Here is a 25,266-nt window from a genome sequence, read left to right on the forward strand (position 1 = left end):
TGCTCTGCTCCCTGTTCCAGCTCTCCTCTTCCCAGAGCACTTCTGCCTGATTTAATAAATTAAGGCCACTAAATAAGAGAGACCTATTTAGTGTCTGCTAATAATATTAGGTGTCTGGCCCAGCAGACCAGAGAGTACCAACAGGAGACTGAAGCTGGTGCTGAAGCCCACAGGCACCTGAGGACCGAGTTCAGTGCAATTATTTACAGCTGGGAACCCCAGGCTGCACCAGACCCACTCTGCCCATGGTGCTGTGCTGCCTTCAGGGCTCAGGGCTGCCACAAAAAACATCTAGAGAAGCCAAACAGAGGGAAAGACATCAGCTGAACCTCCAAGATCAAAACCTGACCCACCAGCTGGTATTTATCCACTGGAAACAAGGAGGTCAGCAAACCTGGGGGACAGGAAAAACCATTCAGCTCTGGGACTGCAGTGGCTGGGGAGCATCCCTGAGGGTTCTGGGGTAAATGAAGACAATGAGGGGTGGGAAGGGCAAATCCAAACCAGCAATCCAAACCTGGCTGGAGAGGGCAGGTTCAGAACCTCCATCCCCACAAGAGCTGCCAGACTCCAGCTGTGCAGGCAAAGCTTTCTGACTGTCACCAAAGCCTAAATAAAGCTCCAGGAGTCAGGGAGGGACACAGGAGGTGATGGTGCACCAGATGCTCCCTGAGAAAGGCACTGGAGCACAAGTGGGGAAGTTTGCTTCCACAGGGAAGGGGACAGGGGAGTGTTTTGTATAAATGCATTCTTTCACATTCTCTGCACATGCTTTAGCAGTGATTTATCTGGACAGGAGAAGAGATACTGCAGGCTGTGTTCTGTGATGACTTTGGGGAGCACACCACCTTTTTTTTATTTACTTTTTACTGGAATGATCTACAGAGAACCAGAAGAGGACAAGCAAACATACCAAAGCTGCAGAGCAGCCGGCAGAGAGATATCAAGGAGACAGAGGATATTACTCAGATTCTGATAATAACCACTGGCTCCCACCTGCCAACTGCAGGCTGTCTGACACAAAAAACTCCAAAAACAGGCTGGAGCAGATGTCTGCCTCCCTGTGCAGGAAGTGTCTCCAGTATCCATGAGACACAAGCAAAATAGCTTAGAGTCCAGCAATTTTTCAGACTCGAGATACTGAATTCAAACAGGAAGGAGGGAGGAAAAAAACAGTAAAGCAAAAGGATGTGTCTCACATGGCAGTTGTAATTTACATTTTAGAAATCCTGCTGGGACTCCTGCACTGGACTGAGGCAGGGACAGATGCCCTGGCAATCTGTCCGGCCGCCAAACCTGATGCTCAGCAGCCAGCAGCACCTGCCACTGCAGAACATCCATCCCTCCACATCCCAGAGCCACCCAGGGATGCAGCAGCACCCTGGGCACTCAGGGCTGCACAGGGCCCCCTGCACCCTGCAGAGCCAGCCCAGGGCAGCAGCTCCCACCTGCCCAGAGATGGGAGACACTGAAAGAGGGACACAGGGAAGGGAAGGGAAGGGAAGGGAAGGGAAGGGAAGGGAAGGGAAGGGAAGGGAAGGGAAGGGAAGGGAAGGGAAGGGAAGGGAAGGGAAGGGAAGGGAAGGGAAGGGAAGGGAAGGGAAGGGAAGGGAAGGGAAGGGAAGGGAAGGGAAGGGAAGGGAAGGGAAGGGAAGGGAAGGGAAGGTGCTGCTGGGTTTGCATTTGAGCTCTGTGCTGGGCACAGCCCCAGCCTCCTGCAGGAGGGAAGGGCAGAGCATCATCCCAGCTCCCCAAAGAGCAAATGAAAAGCAGGGACAGACAGCAAGATGTCATTGAGAGCCCCAAATACCATTGAATACGCTTTCTGAAACAACAGAAGCTGGTCAACATGCCAGATTTCCATTCCCATAAAAGAGGGGGAATGTGCTACTGCTCCAAAGCAGAACAAAAGCAAAATGTGTCCAAATTTTTTGTTGTTTAAATTTACAAAATTTTAAAAAGGCAAACTGACATACCATTCCAACAAAGTCCAATAATTTCATTTGGTTTTGGGGTTTTTTTTCCCTGTGGTATAGTTAAAAACGCAATTTCAAGCAGACTCTTAGACAAGAAGCTGCCCTGGAGTGAAAGCAGACAGCATTACCTTGTGCTTCAGGCTGCTGCTGCTTCACTTCCCTGCTGCAAGGGCAGAGAAAGATGTTTCAGTTTATTCCAAAACAAGAAAATCCCATCCAAAGCTCCAGCATGCTTCACTGCCTCCCAGTTCCAGCAGAGGCAGTTTACAACACTAAATCTCCCATCAGAAAGTTTCTGGCTTGCCCTAAAAGCAACATGAGGGGAGGTTAAATTTGGAAGCCCGGGCACTTTTGCCCCGGGAAGATGCCCCAGAAATGCTGGCAAAGCCAGCAGACTCCAGCACCACTTGGTTGCCTGAGATTTGTTCCTGGGGCAGAACCCAATCTGGGATTTGTTCCTGGGGCAGAACCCAATCTGGGCTGTCTTGGAGCTGTGAGAGCCCCAGGGCAGGAATGAGGAGAAGGCAGAGCACAGGGGGTGGCAGGCACCGTGGGAAGGAGGACACCCCTCCTCCAGCTCACAGCTCATCCATCCCAGCACCAGGGGTCAGGATCTGCTGCAGATCCACCTGGGAATAGGAGAGCCCGTGCTCAGGCAAACACACCTGGTTCAGTTCATGTTACTGCTGGTGTCAGCCCCAGCAGATGTGTGAGCACAGCTCAGGGCTAATGCACACCAGCCGAGGAGAGCTCCCGCCTGACAGATGATGGATCCCCTGCTCCTGGAGCACACCGAGCAGTGTTGACTCAGTAATTGATCCTGTCCTGGTAATGCACCCACTGATGAGTGATTTGCAGGCCAGACCCAAATTCAGACTATTTTCACTTGCAAAGTGAGGGGTGAGAAGAGAGAAAGAAATGAGGATGAAAAGACCAGGATCCTAGGAGGCTTCTCTGGAGAAGCATCCTTCTTCCCTTTTCCAATACCTTTTTGGCAAGGACTAAAAGTGAGGCTGCCTTCTGGGCAGGTCTGTGTTTCCTTCTTCTGGGGACCAACAGTAACCAGCAGCAGGCTCTGTGGTCAGGTCTGTGCACAAGTCCAGTGTGAGCTGTCCATTGATTTAATTTTGAAAACCTCATCTCAAGTAATGCCTCCTCCTCCATCCAGGTTACATCCAGATCCCAACATCTTCCAGAAACTGAACTCAGAGCTTCATCTAATCAGGCCTGATTATTTCACAGACAAATACATTTATATTTATGGAAAGATGTAAAAACTAATTTTCAAAGTGCAGTGCTGCTGTCTGCAGCGTGTAGGGACCTGCTGGGTGCAGGCAGGGAGTGCTGCCATGCAGACTCTCACTCAACCACATCTAAGCTGACTCCAGCTCCCCAGAGCTGCTGGCTGCTGCCACGATGCAATGCTGCAACTCACACTGCCAGGTCATTGCCACAATAACCACCTGCACAAAAACAAACACATTTGTTCCAAGTTGAAGAGGGGAACCGAGAGGTCAGGCTTTTTAAGGCAGCATGGGCAATTTGAGCATTCCCCATCTTCTTCCATATGGGGCTCACAAAGTGCTCTGAAAGTTGTACCCAAAATATTTGCAGTGAGGGTTTCCATGATCCACCTGACACATCATCTGTTCTCCTCGGCATCTTCAGGGCAAGAGGATGGACAGCAGAGCAGCAGCCACAGCTGAGAGACCAGAGCCTCCTCCTGTGCCCTTCCAATGAGACAGAGCCAGCTGGCCCAACATTCATGGGCACAGCTGTATTTCCCCAAGACACTTTTTGGGCAGATGTGTTTTACAGTCCTTGATGGACCTTGGTTCTGTGAAATTGCCTTCTTTTGTCATTGAAAGGGTCCTTAAGGATGATCTAGTTCCACCACCCTTACCATGGAGAGGCACCTTCCACTGCAGCAGGCTGCTCAGACCCCCATCCAAGCTGGCCCTGAGCACATTTTCTGGGAACTGGAGCTGCAGGAGAGGAATGGCCCAGCCCTGGGCATCCTGTGATGTCTGAAGGCTGAGAGCTGGCACACTGACACGAGTGCTGGGCACACACATCAGCCAGGACAGCTGGGACACGCTCCAGGGCCAGAGCCCTCTCCCACAACACTCAGCAGGGCTGTGCCCAGCAGCCTCATTTATTACATCCCATAATCCCTCTTATCAGCTTACCTGCAGTAAGGCATTAGCAAAAGCCAAGCCTCTCATGAAAGGGACACCCTCTCCTATGTGAAAAGTCAATCAACATGTTATATTGTTATCAGGCTGGCAGACAAACCTCTCTTTGTACAACAAAATGTGCAGATACAGTGCCCTGACTATCACTGTAAGGGTATCTTGTTGAGCCTTTAGCAAGCAGCACCTGATCTGCTTCTGTCTGAAATATACCTTTATTGCTGTCCCTTAAAAAGAAAACCAGTTAAATTATTTTGCCTCTCCACAAGGAAAAACAGCAAAAAAAAAAAAAAAAAAACCACCAAAAACCACCAAACCAGAAAGCAAGGCTGTATCCAAGTCAGGAATTGTGTTTCCCAACTTCATCAGAATTCATGTCTTTTCAGCCACAAAAAACAGATTCATCATCCTTTAAGGATAAATATGGCCATCACTATTGCAACTGGGCACATTTTTGCATACTTGAAATTGTTTTGAGGTGTTCAGTCATGTAAGATGCTGCACTCAGTAACAATTTAAAGAAACATTAGCTCCCAAATTACACTGTTGAAAAGTATCTCCTTAGACACCCTGGCACAGCACAAACTGTTATTCCAGCTTGCAGCCTAACTAGAGGCTGAGCCCTTTGCCAGCAGACTGGCATTATAACATCTGGGAGTGATGAGCAGTCCCAGACTCCCACAGACCTTGGCACAGGTTCAGGTGTTACAGCAGAGGCACCGTCTCCTCTGAGCCCCAGTGAGTTTCCAGCCTCACCCAGTCACCCCACACTGAGCCCACGGACCAGCCAGACCTTCCCAGAGAAGGATTTGGAGCAGCTCACACCAGGAATGTGATGCATCATGTGATTTATGAATATCCCTTCCTCTGATTCAGCTTTTTAAAAAATGGTGCATCATTCTTTGCTTTGGGTCAGAATGGACCAAGGCAGAGAAGTCCTAAAAACACAAATGGCTCAGATGGACTTGGGTCTGTAAGCACAACACTGAAAAATTAAAAAACATTTTAAAAATGAAGTGAAATTGGAACAAACAAAAAAGATGGGATTAACATTCCCAGTGGATCTGCTTGCTGCTTTCATAGATGGCTTTTGCATATATGTAGCTTTTCTCAAAGCACAAATTCTGATAGATGACTTTCTGCCTCTGCAGTTATGGCATTAGTGTTTCTTTGGAGGAGCTCAGGGCACAGAGGCCACAAGAACCCTTCCAAATGTATACACTGTGTACAGTGTGAGGCCTGCAGGAGTCACAGCAGCACAGCCAGCTGAAGGATGCTGTGAACAAGTCCTTCTCCAAACACCACCAATAATTTTCTCAGTCTGTCAATAAAAAAAAAATCATTTTTTGCTGACGTCAGAAGTAAATTAATGAGCTTGCCACTCAATTAGAGGGTCAGTCAACTGCTACATGTGACTCCCTCTCCATCTTTTAGCTTTTATTTAGACAATGATGATGAATTCTTGACTTTCAACCAGACCTTCATTAAAAGAAAAGCTCAATAAACACAAACATTTGAAGTAGAACAGCAATAATCAGACTATTGCACTGTTTTAGTCTGTACAATTCCAGCTCTTCCATCAGGATAATCTAGCTGACATTTGGCCTTGTCATTTTTTCACCCTGGGACAGGAAGAATGTCTTGTAAAACAGCATGTTTCTGCTATCCTTGCTTCAGTCAAGCATTCAACAGCACTCTCTTTGGAGAAAAACAAAGTTTAAAAAAAAAAAAAAGTCATTTTCTGCTACTAGCATGGCAGTTAGAAGCCCTAAAGCTTTTAGCAGACAGAAATCCCCACGGGAAGGATGCTGTGTCAATCCAACCCAGCTCAGCCAGCACCTGAGCCAAGGACAGGCCAGCCCTGCTGAGGCACACACAGCAAACATTGGGGCTGCACACAGGGCATTTGTCAGCAGGGCCATCCCAGGCTGCAGGCTGTTCATCAGGTGGGACAGGAGCCACGTGGCCCTGCGCTGTCAGCAGCACCCACACAGACAGGGACATCTCCCACCTGCGGCAGGAGAGTTTGAGAAGCTTTGAGAATCCTGCCTCAGCAGAGGGAGGAGCAGCACACGGAGCAGAGCAGCAGCAGACACAGGTGCTGGGACAGGGGCACCCTGGAGGCACTGGCAGAGCAGGGATCACTGCTCTTTATCCCCATAAAGGATGGGAATGCATCATCTTGTAAATATTTTAACTGGTGCTCATCTGTCTCCCAGCACACACATGGAGTGAGCCTGGGCAGACTCTGCTATTCCCAGGTTGGGAGCATCCCCTCTTCCAGCACAAATGCTCATTTCTAAGGAACTTTTCCCACAGAAATGAGCAGCAGAAACCAGGAGGGCAGCACCCAAAGTGACCTTGGCTGGCCTCCCCCTCTGCCATTCACAGCCAGCACCCGGACAGGGAAAGCCCCTGGTGGGTGTGTGACCCCCAAAATGAGCAGCTGAGAGAGGGAGCTTGGATTGATGGCACCCTCCTGAAATAAACCCTGGGGAGGACAGGGGGGAGGGAGGGAGGGAGGTCACCAAAGGCTGAGCTGTAGGCACATCTCAGCACTGAGACCTCAAGGACATGGAATGCTCTCCTGGGCATTGGGAGCTGCTTGAAAGCAGAACAGGATGAGAGTTGCAACTCACAGGGTTTCAGAGCAGCTTCCAAAAACATGGTGCAAGACAAAAAACACAGGGATGCCACCCTGTGCCACACAGGGCACAGCCACCACACACACACACACAGACCTCCCCTGCCCTGTGATGTGCATCCCACATTCCTGTTTGGAAGCAACTACACTTTTGTAACATGGAAAAAGGGGCTACCAACAAACAGCCTTTCCACCTGGGGAAACACCCCTCTTGGCCAGCTCAGAGGCAATATTCAAGCCTGAAATTTGATGATGAGAGCACTCAGAAAAAAAACCCTGCCAAGAGGATAAATCAGTGGCAAAGCAAACTAGAAGTTGCTAAAGAGTTACAGATCTGGGCAGGTCAAGAGGGAGACTGTGCTGATTCTTCAAAAAGCACCTAGGTATGGCATGAAGTGCTGGAAACCCACAAAGGGCCTGGCAGCAAATGGGCAGGGTACAGGAAAACCTGGGGGTTCCTGGGGGGGTTAGAAATAGCCAAGGGACAGCTGAGAGCAAAACCCACTGCAGGTTATTGCAGCAGGAGCAGCCAGGCAGAGGAGCTGTTTTACACACACAGACTTCCAGAGCCATCTTTATATATTATTACTGCACACATCTATCCTTACATATCTCATGGGATGAGGCCAACTTCCCTTCCCAGGACAAACTATTTCTACTTAATTCTGCCAAATCCATCTGTTCCCAAGACAACTTTTGTTGCTGGCTAACACTGATATTTTGGAAGAGTAAATCTTCCCCTCAAACTCCCAACCCCTTTCCCAAGTTGCTGGGCTGTTCAGAATGTTCTCTAGGTGCCTCAGCTAGTAAAAGAGATATTTTCCTCCCAGCAAAGCTTGTGAGAAGCCCAGGGGCACAGCTGATCTGGACCAGACCTCCTTTGCAAAGCCCCTGAAATGCCTGCATCTCCTCTACCCCAGCACTCAATAAAGCCCACACCTGGCACAGGAGCCTGTCCAGCATCCATATTTTAATTTCAGGCTCCCAGGAAACAAGCTCTTTGGTTCCAAGTGGCATCTGGAGTGAGCACACCCCAGGTGAGCTAATTAGTGGCTGGCTGGCTGGAGCATCAGCAAAGCACCAACCACCCCAAGCTCCTTTTCCTTTGGGTGCAGGATGGCTGATCCCAGCAGGCTGAGAGCACATGTCTGCATCACACAGCCTGGAAGACATCTGCACTGACTCATAATTTGGGGGGAAACACTATAATTCATCTGCAGACATGCTTTGCCATCGGAGTGGCATAAATACATGCGTGTGTCTGTGTACAGAGCTCTATTTTTAGAGCTGCATGGCCAGGGTGCTGGCTCCATGGGTACTCCATTGACAAACAGGATGCACTCTTTCTCTGAGCTGGGAGGTTTTCAGCCCTCCCCCTTATTGTAAACATCATCTGCCTTCAAAACCCTTAATGTGTTGCAGATGTGACAAACAATAAAAGACCTATCATGAAAAAAAGCCTGCCATCTCCGTGTTTCCCACTGGGGCAACATAATAATGAATTTATTAGCATATAGGGCTCACCAACATATGTTTATAGTCACTCACAAACTTCTGACTTGACAGTTTACAAGTATGTTTAAATCATTAAAGTTTAGGTTGACTGTCCAGTTACTATAGGCTCATTATAAATAGGAAACAAAGGTTACATTTTATACAACAGGCGATAAATCAAAACTAGTCTGTATTTTAGACTGACTTTTACCCCCCCCCCCTTTTGCTCTTTTTTTATCTCCTTATTTTCAAGACCTTCTGAGGGGACATCTTGGTGAGGCCAGTGCCCAGCAGATGTTTGCAGTTAGCTGGCAGGACCAGTGGCACCCACACTGGGGAGCAGGAGAAAATCCCACCAGAGAGGCAAAGACCTCAGAGGGGGCAAAATCTGCCAATGTTTTCACCCAACCAACACCCAAAACTGGTGCCAGCCCAGGACACTCTCCTCTCCTCCTCCTCAAGGCATCACCAAGTCCCTCTGCAAGGCTTGGGGAGCCCTTTGGAAGGGAGGAGCTCTCCACTGCCAGTTTCCTCAAGGTGAACAAAGCACCTGAGAAAAGGAGGGGAAAGCCCCAGGCTGTGTCCCCTGCCTGCAGACCTGGAGGGTCAGCAGGAGGACTCAGACCTGCCCAGAGGGGGTTTGGGTTTGAGCACTGCACTGCAGCACAGCCCTGCCACTGCAGAGCATCCAGCAGGGGAGGAGAGCCCTGCTCAGCAGCACAGCCCCAGCCACCGCCATCCCTTCTGCCTCCACTGCAGGGTAACCACCTTGGGAAGGAGAGAGATAAAGCCACATTAAATGTAAAAGTTCATTTTGTAAACTATTTCCAGATTTCAAAGCCTGGCATCATTTCCAATCGGCATGCTACCCTAAAATTTAGAATTTGTGGAAGTTTGGGCGGGGGAATGTGGAATGGTTTCTGGTCCCTTTTATTTCTTGCTATGTACATGTGATATGCTGGAAAAAAATTAATTGAAAAATACCCTTTCAAAGTAAAAAGAAATATAATTTTCAAAAAAGTTGAAAATGAGTATTTCCACACCATCAGCAACTTTTCCTGGGCTGGTTTCCAACATAAAACTTGAACAGAGTCACAGTTTATATCCAATACCAACCAAATAGGATTCTGTCACTGTCATATCAGCTTCACCTCTCTGCTCTAAAGCAAAACACAAAAAAAAAGAGCATATGGCATGGGCAAGCAAGGAAGAAAGTCAGCACAGCTCACACTCTCTGAGCTCAGTCAGCCCTTAAAGCCCTGCTGGACAAACTCCCCACTCTCAGCAACCTGAAAGATTTTAGCTGCCAGGAACCCCATGCCCCAGAGACACAACTGCTTTAAAGTTGATGTTTACCCATCCCAAAGGCAGCAGCACACAGGACGAGCCCTCCTCTCGTGCTGCACGCTCCTGTACCACAGGAGGGGCGAGTTACCAGGGAGATCAATACAGTGATTGCACCAGAGGGGCAGGGAAAGGCAGAAAGGATCATATATCTGACTTCAGAGATCACTGATGATAGCGTGGGGAAGGCTTTAGGAGGAAATTAGAAACACATTAAAAATAACATCAAGGTGTGACACAAAGATTGTGGAAAATGAAACACGTATCTCTGCTCTCAGCACAGGACACTGCGAATCACCTGCATTTCTTTAACATCAACTTTGTTATTCAGTTCTTGGATGAAATTAAGTGTGCTTTATCCCTCTCAAAATTCTATGTTTCTCTTTCAGACTTGGAGTGGACGACTTGAAAAGTCTTTTCGTTCCCTTATTTAATATCTGAATATATGTATTTTATGCATTTTACATAATGTGTCAATAATCTTTGATATGAGACTGGCATTTAATATTTCAGCTCTCACTTCATTAAGGGTATTTTAATTATCCCAGACCAATGGGAGGGAATTTATAAACATCTGTGCTTCGTTTAGGAGCCCAAATTTGCCTTTTAAACTTCAAAGCTGCAAAGCTGATTTTATCCAGGTTCAGTTGTCTGGTCTCTCAAAGAGCACCGTGTAGCACTGGAACCAGCACCAACTGGGCCAAGCCTCCAGCCCACAGAGCAACACCAGCACTGCTCATCCCTGCTGGACACAGCCTCAGCAGCAGACCAGGTGATGCTGCTGAGCTACACAGAGTTCAGGGGGCCTGGGTGAAGGCTCACACCAGCAGCACGTGTCAGTGCCCAAGTCACCACTGGTCCTTTGCCTTCTCCTCCCAACGAGTGACCAGGGGCTGCCTCATTAATAACACCAGGAGTGCCTCAGGGCTGTTTTCAGAGGAACCAAGGACATGACTCACACTGGCAAGCAAAGCAATTTTTAAGCTTCCAAGTACCTAAATCACTTCTGCAAAATGAGCCTGAGGTATGTGCAAAAAATCACTGGGGGTTTCTAAACCCTACATCATAAATAACCATCATTTGCTGCAGTCAAACAAGCCTTGCTGACTCTCAGGTGCCCTCCAGGAAGATGAGAAGCTCATCTCCAATCTCAGGATTGCAGGCAGCACTGGGAAGGAGAGAAGAGGGTGATCCTTGGACCTACATCAGATTTTCAACTTGCCTCAAATTCTCTCTACAGAACCAGCCTGGAAAAGCAGAGGCATTTCTTCTCCAGCTGCTGCCTGGACCAGCACCACGGCCAGCCAGGACAGTTGGGGGTGTCTGCAGCCCTGGGCCGTGGCACTGGGGGTGCCTGCAGTGACCCACCTGAGCAGAGCCCAGGAGCAGCTCCCCACACCATCACAAACCTGCACCCCACAGAGGGGCAGCTGCTGCAGGGCTGTAGCAGGCCCAGAGCCTGCAATGCCTCCATGGCAGTCAGCAGACAGGGAATGCCCAGTCATGATCACTGGACCTCAGATGCCCCTTTTTCCACTTCGGACCCTTGCTTATCTCTCTGTAAGACTATAGGTCACTTTCCTTTGACCCTTACCACTGGACAATTCCTAAAACCCCTGTACCCTATAAAAACCCCTACTTCTGCCCAGCTTGGCAGAAAAGCTGCCCTGAGAACCTTCGCAGAAGACTTCAATAAAGACACCCTGTGGAACCTCACACAGCCTTCTCCTCTCTCCTGCATCTGCCAAAGGCACCTAGCAAGCAAAGAGCAGAAATCACAAATGAGCTGATGATAATCACTGGAGCTGATCTCACTTAAGCTTGCTGAGGTAGCCAGCAGCTGGGGGCTGCCTGGGAACTCGGACGGGCTGTGCCGAGCAGGATGGAGCCAGCCGGACCCCGCTGCAGCGCGCTGGGGACACCCAAACCCGGCGGGGGCTGCATCACAGTGCCACATCCCCATCACCTGTGCCCACAGAGGGGCAGCTGCTGCAGTGCCACATCCCCATCACCTGTACCCACAGAGGGGCAGCTGCTGCAGTGCCACATCCCCATCACCTGTACCCCAGAGCTGCTGCAGTGCCATGTCCCCATCACCTGTGCCCCAGAGCTGCTGCAGTGCCACATCCCCATCACCTGTACCCACAGAGGGGCAGCTGCTGCAGTGCCACATCCCCATCACCTGTGCCCCAGAGCTGCTGCAGTGCCATGTCCCCATCACCTGTGCCCCAGAGCTGCTGCAGTGCCACGTCCCCATCACCTGCTAGGAAGCGGAGCTGGTTCCTCACTCGCAGCTCCCCGTCCCCAGAGCCTCTGCCGCACTCATCTTCATCGTCGCAGTCTCCACTCTCCTCCTCCTCCTCTGCGGCTTTTCCCGGAGCTTTTTGACGGGGCAAAGTCATCCCTCTGAGCAGCTGAAAGACAAGAGAGGCACAGTCACTCACTGCTTCCCCCCACCCTCCTGCTGCTTCATCCTCACTCGCTGGGGAGCGGGTGACACGGGGGGGACAAGATTCAGTGGAGCCAGGACAGTGGGACAGGACCCCAGCACTCCTTGTGCCAAAGCACTGAGGAGCTCAGGCTCATTCATGGACAAAGCTGCACAAAAAACTTCAGTGCAAGAAATAAAAGGAGGAGGCAAAACCACATTGAGTCATTCTGGGCTTCTGCCCAGCGAGAATCACATGAGCCCTGCAAGACCCCAATGCCACCAAAGCTCTGGGGTCAGCTACAAAACACATGCCCAAAGTTAGGCCAGACAGGGGAAAAAACAGTAGCAAGAGGAGTCTCTGTTCAGGGAATCTCACTGCTTTCAGGGACTGTCTCTCCCATTTTAGATGTAACACATGAAAGGAAATGGAAGATCTCTCAGGTCTGTATGGACCCCACAAACATAACCTAAAAATCTCATTTCTCGCTCTTGAAGCACAGAGGAGGCTGGTGAAAGTTTTTGGGGTAGCCCAGTGACACAATGAAAGCACCTTTTAAAGGATGTTTTAAAGCTGGGTCCTAAGTAATGGTGAGAGTTTTCAGATCCCTGAGACAGAATTTGAATGCCTCCCCTGAGCACAGGGTCAGGACCGTTTTCCAAACATGGGTGGGAGCTCCCCACACTCCCATCACAGCACACAGAGGGATTAGACACATTATAAACTATCAGCTTCCTCTCTCCGCTGACTTTCCTGATTTTGCTGTTGCTGAAAGCAGCCAGCTACTCCATCATAAACCCAGATCCCCTTTGAAAAAGTGTGAGTCAGCTAGTTAATATATGCTGAAATTTTCTATCACTGCCACTCTGCTGTTAAAAGCTTCTTGAATTTAATCTTAGTGCTAAGGAAAAAAAAATGTAAAGGATAAAGTAACAGAGAAGATATTGCAAAATGGGAGCTTTCCACATGCTTCAGGGGTTTGGTTAGTTCCATCTCTTGCAGCAATATGCATGCCTTGCAAGGCATTTTTTAATATCTGGAATCTAGGTTATATTTTTAAACTATTATGCTAGCCTTAGAAAACAGTTTCTAAAATATTTATCTCCTGAAGTTTATACAGCCTTGGAGGAATGCCTTTGGCATCTGGCTCGCCCTGTCCACGGCAATGTCCACATACCTCAGTGTTTATATTAGAGGAGCATAACGTAATGAAAAACAAATGGCTCCATGTGAGACCCCTTTGGGTTCCCCAGCTGCAGCAGAGCTCTCCCTGGCATGTGCCAGAGTCTGCCTGCTGGGAGAACCATGCTGGCTGAGTCCCACACCCATGGCAGGCAGCAAAATGCAGCTCATCTCCTCAAAACTCAGGGGATGTGCCTTCATGGCCTCCAACAGGCTTTGGCTCAGGCCAGTTAAGTTCACTTTTCAGGAATTTGACTTTGTTTAAACATTTACAAGCTTCTCCCAGAATATGGTGCAACCACAAAAAGATAACAAACAAAAAAGGCAAGGGCAGTGCTAGGGGTAGCACAGGGAGGATCTCACTCAGGAACCAAGCATGCCAACCAGCCAAGCCTTAACACACACATCACTCACACTTTGCTCCTCCAAACAAAGCCCCCACTAACAGCAGTCCTCAGCTGAGGAGGAATGAGGGTCTGTGGGATCCTCATTCCCCCTCTGGGATCCTCACTCCTCTACATCCCAGGAACAGAACAAGCCCGACAGGACCCCACCACGCAGCCCAGGCGGCACAGCTTCCATGACTTACCCAAAAGAGCAGAGGAACTTTCTGGCAGAGAGAATTAAGCTTTGGGATGTTTTCAGATTTAATAAGCTCAGTGGGGGGGGGGGGCAAGGGAAAAATCACGATTTTTCAATTGTGTGTTTTCAAACATGAAAATAACTGAGCATTTCTTGTAGTACTACTTTTTTCCTTGGCATGCCATAAATTAGCAGCTCAATTTCTATGCCTTTGTAGTGACAATAAAACAGGAACTTTCTGAGAAACATCACGTGGGCCCCAACTTTGGATCAAGTGAACGTGACATCCCTTTGCCACACTGCTCTTCCCTTTGCCAGGAGAAAAGCTCCATCCTCAGGCACGCCCTCCCCAGCTGCTGATAACTATAGAGAGGTTCAATTAAATTTTGCTGCTGCCTGTGGGAGAAACAGAGCCCATGACACAAAACCTACTGGAAGAGTCAGCAGGAGACCAGGCATGGGGTGGAAATCTCACTCCACTCCAATGGTACATCCAGACCCAGGAATGCTGTTGGATGTCTCATCTTCATCCAGAGCAGCAGCCCTAGTCCCACTCATCAACCATTCCACAACCTCCCTGACGGTTTGCATGCTTTATGAAATTATATTTGGTGTACTGAACATAGATTCCCCATCCTTAAATAGCAAGCAGAGCTGACTGCACCCTAACATTACAGTTTATTCATGTCCTGTGGTTTAAAGCCCATGGTAAGAGGCAGGAAAATGCACAGTCTGGTGATCACTAAAGTAGTATGTAACAGTGAGATAGCTTTAACTTAATCACAACTCACCCAGCTGTAAGAGTTTACTGTCATATCTGCTCTCCTCTGTTAAACCATGATGGCAAAAATAGGCTGTAATGTAGCTGATGTCAAGGGGAGCACTCTTTGAGGGAGGCCAGGCACACACATCCACACCCCCCAAGGGGGATGCAGGGCTTTCCTCCCCATCCAACAACCACCATGGCAACAAACTCCCCTGCTCCTCACTATAGCTTCTAACGGATCAGGTGTCCACCAGTTTTATTTCCAGCCTCATCCCTTTCACAGAATCACAGACTGACCAGGTTGGAAGAGACCTTCAAGATCAAAGAGTCCAACCTGTTCCCCAACACCTCAACTGAACCTGGCACCCGGTGCCACATCCAGGCTTTGTTAAACACACCCAGGGATGGGGACTCCACCACCTCCCCGGGCAGAACATTCCAGAACTTCATCCCCCTTTGCATGAAAAACTTTTCCCTGCTCTCCAGCCTGTATTTCCCTTGGTGCAGCTCAGGCTGTGTGCTCTGGTTGTGTCAGTTCCTGGAGAAACTGGGCAGCCCCCTCTGGTTTCCATGGACATCTTGGCCCTTTGGCTTGTCTTGTGGTCTCCCTGCAGCTTAAAACACCAGGCAGAAGGGAACGGTGTGCTGAGCCTGCCTGCTAAGAAAGCTCCCCAGGGCGTCCCACGTGATTTACACAATTATTCATAACTGTACAGTGACCAGACAAAAACAGATGCAGTGATGTGGGGTAATGACTCAGCTTGTCTTGGACGGGCCACTGTATGCTGAAATCTTTTTAACTCCTCATTCTTTACAACCACTTTACTCAGAGCTCCCCATCCCACCAGCCCACCTGGTCCTATTTTTCCAGTTTTAACATAAACAGTTGGAGCTGCAACATACTTTTTTATCATTAATCTCCCATCTCTGAAAAGAGCTCAGCATCATGTTTCTCGGACTGCAGTTTAATAGCTGTTTTCTCCTTTTGGAAATAAGCCCGCAGTATTGCAAATATCAATTTGAGCAATACCCAAAATTGTGCCCACAAATTCAGATTAAATACTGTCAGCAAGCTACAAGCACAGTGCCCCTTTAGGGCAGAAATCATCCCTTTCAACACACTTCAAAAATATGTAAAGTAAAGAGAACAGCCAGAGAGATTATTAAGGGGAATAGAAGACTTTTAGAAAAACATTTAATTCCTTCATGAGTTTAGGGGAGAAGTCTGATTGATATTTGTAATCTTTTGGTGGACAGAGCTGTCATTTAATTTAGCTTGCATGACTGAAAGAATTTAACAAAAAGTGTTCCAGAGAGTTTCGCTGAAATTCTTTGCATGTTTTTAGTAAGCCTCTGGAATATGATCAAACCTAAAAAGCTGGAGAGGACGGAGACTAAACTTACAGCTAAAATAATATTCAGAATTGTAATATATGCTTAATAATCAAGTATTCACATCCAGCAGAAAAAGTGCCTCAGTGCAGAAATTACTCTGGAGCCTGAGCCATGTGTCTGTGTGCTGCTTGGCATCAGGAAGGGAACCCTGGGAACTCATCCTAGCAGTGAAAACCAGCTCCTGGCTCTGCTAGAAACCTCCCAAAACTCAGTGAATTTCACCAGCTCACAACTGCTTGCAAAGCTCAGGATGCCCTCCTTCAAGGAGCCTCGTAAGGAGGAGTTTTGGAGGAGCAAAGGTGTTATTTTCCCTTTCATCACTCCAGCCACACACTTTCAAGTACCTGACACAGGTACCGAGGCACTTCTCACAACTCCTGAGCTTCCCAACAGATCAGCTTTTTCCATTTTAAATTCCAGCCTGCTAAAAACATTGGGTTTTGGGGATGAAAAACTAGATCTTACGTGGCCAATCCTGACCTTGAAATCTGCAACACCAAGTAATTTATGTGTGGCTTTTGAATCAGGGCAGCATCATGGGAAACGTGCAGATTTTCACACGATACTGTTCCCTGTTAACAGCTCATTACAATGTACAGAAGTATATTCCCATTATGAAATACAGCTGGGCTTGTTTTGCTTACGAAGGTCATTATCTGATCACAGGCAGGAATCAGGGAAAGGAACCCATTTTATAAGGCTGAAGTTGTGGACTTTTTCAAAACTCATGTGTTTTGAATTTGGTGGCCTGATCATGCACAAGCATGCAACAGCAGAATCTATTCTCTCCACTTCCTCTGCTTATTAGCCCTGGAAATAGCATGGAAAAAATTTTCTTTTATTAGCAAATACTTTATTATTTAACCAACCCTCATGAGATTGCTGGTGCCCTCCACACCATATTTCTATTTCCCAGCTCCCTTAGGTTTATCCACTCTGTGGAGAGGCGCCTTGGTGGCACAGGAGCGTGCACCAACACAAACTCAGTGCAACGGCATCACTCTTTTCATTGCTTCTTTCCAAGCTCCAGAGAGCCTTTCCCCCTCCTGGGCAGCAGCAAAATGCAACACATATTAAGGAAAAACTCAGTGTTCCCTGGCGCCAAGCTCCAAACTCTGTTTGAAAATAAGGATATTTAAAACTTTAAAAATATCTCTAAATACCAGGACCTGTACTCCTGTCTAGCAAGAGGGAACACATGAGTGTGTGCACACCAGCAGGCACCACTGCTCTTCTGATCACAGTGTGGGCCCATGGACAGAAGAACCCATTTTGGGAGGAGAACAGCTGAATTGTGGTTTCCTTATGATCCGTCCAGTTGGCTGCACCTTGGCAGCACAGACATGGCAGAGAAGAAACCTGTTCCTCATTCAACTCCTACTTCAAGCTCAGCAGAACAAAGAATGATCACTAATCAAAAGTTAATAAACTGAAAGCAGAGTTGGGAGATGGAAAAGTAATTTTCAGTGCTTGCAAAAATGATGAGTTGGACATGGCCATTTTCTCAGCTGCTCTAAAGGCAAATCCTGCATTTCCCTGTGCTGCCTCCTTTGAGACATCACAGGGTTTGTGCTACTGGAGCTGAACTCAGCAGACCAAGCCCCAGACAGCACCTCCTGCCTGCTCTGAGCAGCAGGAGCAAGGGATGGATGGCCCTGGAATTCCCTCCCCACACACTGGTCCTGAGTCACTCCTGCTTTGCGGCTCCGCACCAGTCCGTGGTGGGGGCTGACTAAAGTTGTGAACCATAGCTCTGGGTTTATATCGTGGCTCCTTAGCCATAAAAATGTTTTAGTCTTTAATTCTAGCACTCAAAATACCTGGAAGAGGAAAAATCCCTACCATGCATCACTCAGGGTTTAGCAGGACCCACTTTACTGTCTACAGGCTCCAGAGGAGATGTTCTTGGCTGCCAGGAAATCAGTTTTCCTGGTCACCCTCCCGATAGCACAAAGAAGCTGGTGACAGAAGTGAATTATTGACCAAAGGGTGGCCCTACTTTATGGATCATCAGCTTAATTCCAGATTAGCTATCCAAACTGACAACATCCCTATGGGTAAAGGAAGACAGATAAAGACTCCTAAGTGCTGGCAGTAATTAACACGAGTCTGCCCTGGACAGTAAATCTCTTTTGGAAACAGAAGGGCTTCCAAGGCATTATGGATTGCTCTGGTTTGGTGAGGGCAGGCTGATGCCCAGGACTGGATGCTCCTGTGGAGGTTAAGCCCTGGCTGGCACCATGGCAGCCACAGGGACCAGCTCCTGTCTGCAGTCCCCCAGGCAGGGGAGGTGTCACTTCCCTGGCCTGAACAAATGCTCATTCATCACTGGGCACATGTGAAAAAGAGATTACTCAGGCTTTACAATCAGCTCACTCACCTTATGTCCAGTTCCTTCCCCTTCCACCCCAGCTATTTACAGCTTGTTTTTGTGCAGCTGTAGGAAGGAACAGGACAGTGTGGGTGCAGAGCAGGGCAGAGGGGTCCAGCCCAGCCTGAAGGGGTCCTGGGTGCTTCTGTCTCAACCCCTGAGCCCTACATCGATGCCAATGCTGGAGAAATGCTGCTTTCCTCTTTGGGCTACCATAACCCCTTTCCTATTTTGCCTTTCCAAGCCTTAACTATTGCTGGCCCTTCAGCATCCCTTCCTACATCTGCGTCACTAGAAATGAGCAATTTCTCCACCTCTCAAGCAGCCACCCCTCAGGGCGTTGGCAGCTGAGTGAAGGAGGGGTGTGGGAGCCTACATGGGCCAGGACCCATCGCTGCTATTATGCATATTTTCCATATTTTGTTTCATTTTGTTGGAGCAGAACCCCACTCTTCTATCCAAACACCACTCAGGAAGGCCCAAAGTGCACGTCACCAGAAGATGAAACATGAGACAACAAGCAAAGCAGGAGCACAAGAAACAAGACAAAATAGGCAGAGGTGGAACCATCAACCACCTCCTTCAGACATCTGAGCAGGGATGGCCTGGATGGAAGGTGCCCTGGATGCAAAAGCACCCAGAAGGACGTGCAGGTCTCACGCCACCACGAGCCATTTGCTGTAACAGCCCCATGGTTCTGCAGAGGGGTTCAGGGTCTGTACAGGTGACCCAGGCAGGGGGTGCAGCACCAGGGGTTCCCACAGCCTCCTCCTGCCCAGCCCAGCCTGTTGGAGCAGCTGGGAGGTTTCCTCTTGGCCCAGGCTCTGGCACACTGGCAGCTCTCCGGCTGTCGGCGACGTCCGCAGGGCTGCCTGCGAGACAAACATCTCATCCTTGGCACCAGGTGGGAAACAGCAAGCTGAGAGCTGGGCTGGAAGGGTTTTTTATATTCCTCTTCTCCTCCTGCAACACAAACCCCTGTCCCAGCCTCTTTGCTTTTCCCCTAAAAGCTCCCAGTGGCGAGGCACTCCTCAAATCGTGTATTTTTGTGCACAGTGTTGTGCTGCACGGAGGTTTCTGCCAGAACACAGCTTGAGTCACCCTGGCTGCATCCTGCCCTCCTGGGCAGCCCTTTCCAAGCTTCACTTTTGCATTCACTTCCCTCTGAGGCTTTGGAAGCCCAAAAAGCAACTACAAGCAGTTCTGATGGATGTGCCCTGGTCCACAGAGCTTCCCAGGGAACCGAACAGCTGCCTTTATCCAGTTATCTCCCATCAGACAAGACAACCCCAACGTGGGGTTAATTATCAAGCTGTTGATTTCAGCAGAGACTTAAATCAGGCAGGGGGAGGAGGACTCCATGGCAAACACCCCCAAACCTGTCAGCTAGGCAGGATCAGGCAGCTGGGCTCTAATTAACAGCTGATGGCTGGACTGGCTCCTGGGTGAGGTCTCAGCTCTCCTCTGTGTTCAGAGCACGGATGCTGCTTACAAAAACCAAAAAAGCTCCAGGGACTCAACTTATCCAGTGTCAATGCTGGCACCTAGGATGGGTCCACCAACAAGAAAAGGAAACAACCATCCAGGCTCCAGCATGGGAGACACACTGGGTGCAACTCATCACTGATGCTGAATGTTCCCAACAGCAAGGCTCAGGCCTCTGGAGCTGCAGGCAGGAGGAGCTCTGCCTGGTGTGGCTCTCCCACACACAGATGCACAGACACCAACTGAACAGCTGAAGCAACTCAGGATTTAAATTAAGTTCAAAGCTGGTGACTTTATACCCTCCCTCAGTGAGACACAACACTGACAAAGGAAGCCCTGAAATGCACCTCTGTGAGTCTCACCCTCAGCTTTTACATTATGTGCTGCAGGAAAAGGTCAGTCAACTCCTTTCCCACCCATAGGCAGGAGGCATTCAAGGGGTCCTGCCAAAAATAAAAGGTGCCTTCCTGCCTGTCAGGGTATTTGTTGATGGCTCAAACACCCACCTGCTGCCAGCTGCCTCCCACTTCCTCGCTGACCCTGCTGCATCAGCAGCATCTCCTTACACATGCCCCCAGCCAAGCACATTTCCTTCTCTTAAATGTCACTCCTGGCAACACACTGAGCAACAGGCAGCAAGAAATCTTGCTGCAACCCAAAGTTCTCTCTTTGCTCACAGTTTGAAGGGCTGCAAGGGCCATCTCCCATTGCATGGGTCTGGCAGCACGAGCGTGGAAACACAACCCAGTCTCTGCAGCCAGTTACAGGTCAAAACCAAGCTGAGAAGTTTAATGAGCAGCAGCATTGACCAAGAGTCTCCCTGAGCCACGAGGGGTATTTTCACCTGCCCCAATGCAGTCAGGGTCTCACTGCTGGGGATGGGGTTTGCCAGCACAGGGGCAACACCTGCCACAGGTGAGCCTGGTTCCCCCTGCAGACACAGGGCTTGGGGGAAGTGGGAGAACTGCACTGGGGAAATTCCCAGCTCCAACCTGCCCAGCCTGTGAAGCAGCTCAGGGGGGAGTGGGAATCTCACAGGCATTGGTGCCACACTGCCTGTGCATCATGCTGCAGCTGGGCACCACATTCCCACAGCACAGCCCAGGGCTGGAGAGGGAAACTCCTGTCAGAGCTGGCCCTCTGTGCCCACAGCAGGTCTGACAGTGCTGCCCTTTCCTCCTGCCCCTGAGAACATCCTCACTAAGGACTCTTACACCACCTCAGACTGGAATCAAAAGTAACATTATTGTTATTATCAAGGCTTTTTCTCAGGAACAAAAGCAATTGGATTTCTTCTGCAGCCAAGAAGATCAGAGGTTACCTTCTGAACAATGAAGTTCTTTGAATCCCAGCCCCTTCTCAGCCTGAACCACATTTTAAAAACCTTGATGTTAAGTCAAATTTTGGAGAAAAACATGAGAAAACTACCTAACATCCCACTAACACCAGAGAGCTGTGTCCTTTGTTACTGGGCCCATCAGGGAGGACACCTCCACTGATTAAATCACAGCACAGGGTGACACTTGATACAATTAACCAGGCCCAGAATAACTGTAATTAACTGTTAATCTGCTATCAATAGCTCCACTCGCACCGGGTTTTGCTGGACAAGGATTCCTTCAGGTTTGTTTCCTCCACAACAGGATAAACCTCAGCTCTGGTACAGGATATCTGGTGTTTGTTTTAAGGCACCACTGGGCATCAGCTGCATGTTCTGGACACACAAACAAATTAATCTCCTTGAAAGGTGTTGGTCTGGTTTTTTCCACAGCTGATTTCCACAGCATTGTTGGAGGATGGTCCCTGCAGGGCACACCTGAAGCACCTGTCTCCCTGCTGGAGCTGAAGCCACAAAGTTGAAACCCTTCACATATATAAGGCCACTCCAGGATACACCTCTGTTTGAAAACAGGCATGGAACACCAGGGACAAACAACCTCTGGCTGTTTAAAAGGACTCAGTGTGGGTGACCTGTGGGTACAGCATTCCCCCAACAATCCCAATACACCTGGAGGTTTGCCAGAGGGTCCTGGAAGGTGCTGCTCCTCCTGAAGAGGGAAAGAAGGGGTTTGGGTTTGAAAAGTCAGCTGACAGTCAGATACCTTCAGATTTAATTACATTCTCATTACCGAGGGTCACACTTCCCTTGATTTAACTGCCCTGGCAAAATCCTGTCAGTACCACTCCCATACAGAGTGGGAGAGCATTTACCCAGCATTAATGGGAGCCAAGGCACAGCTAAAAGGACAATGGAATTAGTACTTAAATACCAGGCCTAGACTCAGTGGAGCTATACATTATTTTGTGTACTAAAGAAGAATTAACTGATCCATTCTAAAATGCACTTATTATTAAAATAAAAATCTTCTGTGATTTTATTTAATAGCCTTAGTAAGAAATAATTGCAATGTCTGGTTGCTTTTCAACAACATGTGGTTTTAATATTTTAATTGTTACAAACTGTTTAATAATGATGAACAAAAGGCGTGTCCAAGTAATTATTGTATTTATTAACATTTCTTCTGAGGACTTGATAGATTATATTGCATATTTACAGCACTTCAGACACTGTATTGCTAACTTATTAAAGGTGGAAAATGAGTCAAAAGCGACTTGCTTTGGTGCAATTTAAATATTGTATTTTCAAGTGATTAGTGTTGCGCCTTGCATTATTTAACAATCTGGCGGTTTGCACATTTTTCTAATTATTATGCAGCTTCATCTGATCAGGGAATTAAAATACAGTGGGAATAATAAACCTCAGAGAGCCTAGCAGGCACAGGGAAACTTTCACCAAATCCATCATGAGTAATGGATTTTTCTGAAGGGGAGATATATTCCTGCAAAGTGCCCAGCTCCCAAGGCTCTCCCATAATAAACTTTGCATTTCCCTGTGTGCCCTGAGCAGGGTCTGGGTCCCTTTGCCCCCCTGAGCTGGCTGGGGTCTCTCCCCATGGTGGGGTCAGACCCTCCTCCCTGGTCCTGGTGCTCCACAATCTCTGTTTTGAGCCAAGAGGCTGCAGGGACCCAGGCACAAGGGCATCACACCGTTCCCAGGCCTATTTTGTTTACATTTGATTCAATCAAGTTGTGGCCTTTTGGCCTCTTTCCAAATTAACTTCTGGGTGACCTCCACCATGCCCTCTCCCAGCAGCCAGGCCGCCTGGAAACAGCCCATTAAACCTACAAACAAATATGGGACATATTGGTTGATCAAACCAGCTTCAAACACGGCCCTGGAAATGCCAGGACGTGCTTTTTTGGTGAGCTTCAGGTCTATTTTGTCTTTGGTCATTCACACCTCTGGGCCCCCAGGCTTTTTTTTTTTTTTTTTTTTTTCCCCTTCCAAGTATAGCTGTGTGTTTTACTGCCTCGTAAAACTTCTAAATTTTGTTCTCATCCTCCTGCAAACCCCTCCTGGAGCAACGTGAGGCTCTTGCACATGGGGCTCACTGCAGGACTGGCTCTTTACACATGAAGAAAGGCAGTGAGACCCTGCTTGGGGGAACAGCTGTAATACTCCAAGAAATTGTGTCTTCCCCTTATTTGCAAGGAAATAAATCAAAGGGAGTTTCTCAGGGTCTGTGAAAGCACATTGCCTGGATTCCCATCCCCAAAGGGTTTATTTTTTCAAGAGCTTACATGGTAGTTAGATTTCTGGCTAGAAAATATGCAATATGATAAAAACACAGTCCCTATATGGGGCAATAAATTACAGATTGTTTGATGTGGAAACCAAAGAACTGTCAAACTCCAGTATATCTGAAATATTCTAAATGAGCCCTTAACTCGAGTGTCTGGAAATGTACAATATGTTTCCAGGCCATTCAATTTTGTAAAGACACATCTTCCCCAGCTAAGTTTCCTTTTATGGATTTTACTATTAATTTTTGGTGCGTTTTTTCCCTCCTTTTCTTAAAAAATTATGCTCTTCCTCCTCGAGACAGTACTATGATAAACACCAGGATTTACCTAAGCATAAGAAAGAGATTGCAACTGGGCACAAGCTTAAGGAGGCAATGGCATTAAGGATGAGGTAAAGCATCTGCTGGAACATTGTCAGAGCCACTGCAAGGGACATAAAAGTCACTTCAGGGCAGACAGGGACAGGAGGGAGGAGCAGGAGTGTCACATCAGCCAGGCTGGTACCACAGACCCCTGCTGCATCCTCACACCAGCATCACTCAGGGGCTCTGCAGAGCCTTCCTGGAGGAGGATGACCAACAGGAGGTCACCAACCAGCGTGGCAGGGCTCCCAGGACGTGGCACAGGTGACACCACAGCTGCCACCTCCATGCATGGCTGTTAGAACCTGGAGCTCACCCCCATCTGTCAGCCACTCAAACGTGGAGGAAAATGGAGTGAGCAGAGGAAATGGCTCACCCTGCACACAGCTTTCTGCCTGGGGATGTCACCAGGCCACAGAAAACCTGAGCCAGACCCTGTGCTGACACTGGATAACCTTTCAGTTTCTATATAGTTTCACTCAAGGGATGAGTGAAACCCTTCTAGCTAGAAACAGACCCCGTCCACTCTGGGAAATAAAAGTTAGGAACCAATTCCAACTCATTTTCCTGAAGGTGACCCTTAGCCTCCCAGCTGAGATAACAATGCTAATATTTATGGATGGGCTGTTCATGCCTCTGGGCACACAACAAAAATAACTCAAATCAAAACTCGGTAGACATCTAACAGAACTGGGGGGGAAAAAATTCCAATATGGCAATAATAAAGCATCTCACCCACCAATACACAAAAAATAGCATCAGCCCCAATCACACATTTGGGTGAAACAAAAATGGTCTGATGTGATGAATAGGCAGCACTGAGGAGGACTCATCCAGAAAGGGCTGCCTTGAGACAGCACACAGCTCAGGCACTGTGTTTAATTCATTTATTTATAAATAAATAAATAAATGAATGCTCAAAGGTGCTCAAAGCAAAAAAAAAAATACAGTCTGGGGCACTTTCCCTTCCCCTTTTCTCTGGGTTAGGTTTTCTCTACTTCTTTCAATCCCCATGGGTTTAATTCTAATGCACAAACCTCATTTTCATTTCAAACTGCAAACGTTTCATGAGAATTTCTCCTGTGAATGTGTGTATATTTACCCAAATTAGGTTTGAGAAGACGTGAACTAAAGAGCCAGCACAATTTGTACACACAACACTGAAAGAACACTTCCAGCAGCAGGAGCATCCTGGAATAAAGGTGAAGTCATCGGCAAATTACAGTTATTTAGCAAAAATCTCCAAGTAAAAATAAAAGTTGTAGATCTCTACGAAAATTGAACCAAACAGCATGGTTCCTGACTCTGCCCACACCCACAAAATCCAGGCTGTATCTCCAACACAACACGCTGGGAGGAAGCCACAACATCATGCAAGAGTCATAATTTAAAGGTAGTC

General features: G+C 48.2%; 1 protein-coding gene across 1 annotated transcript in view; it reads right to left on the reverse strand.

Moving 5' to 3' along the window:
* The window catches only part of GPC3 (glypican 3), a gene marked incomplete at both ends in the record, with an annotated part of 140,005 nt that overhangs the window by 13,506 nt on the left and 101,233 nt on the right, over positions 1-25,266 (reverse strand). Inside the window, one exon of the mRNA XM_084213233.1 lies at positions 11,911-12,064. Within this exon, the coding sequence (XP_084069359.1) occupies positions 11,911-12,064 (154 nt within the window). The remainder of the gene's footprint in view (positions 1-11,910; positions 12,065-25,266) is intronic.

This window comes from Fringilla coelebs (assembly GCF_963513975.1).
Source record: "Fringilla coelebs genome assembly, chromosome: 11".
NCBI lineage: Eukaryota > Metazoa > Chordata > Aves > Passeriformes > Fringillidae > Fringilla > Fringilla coelebs.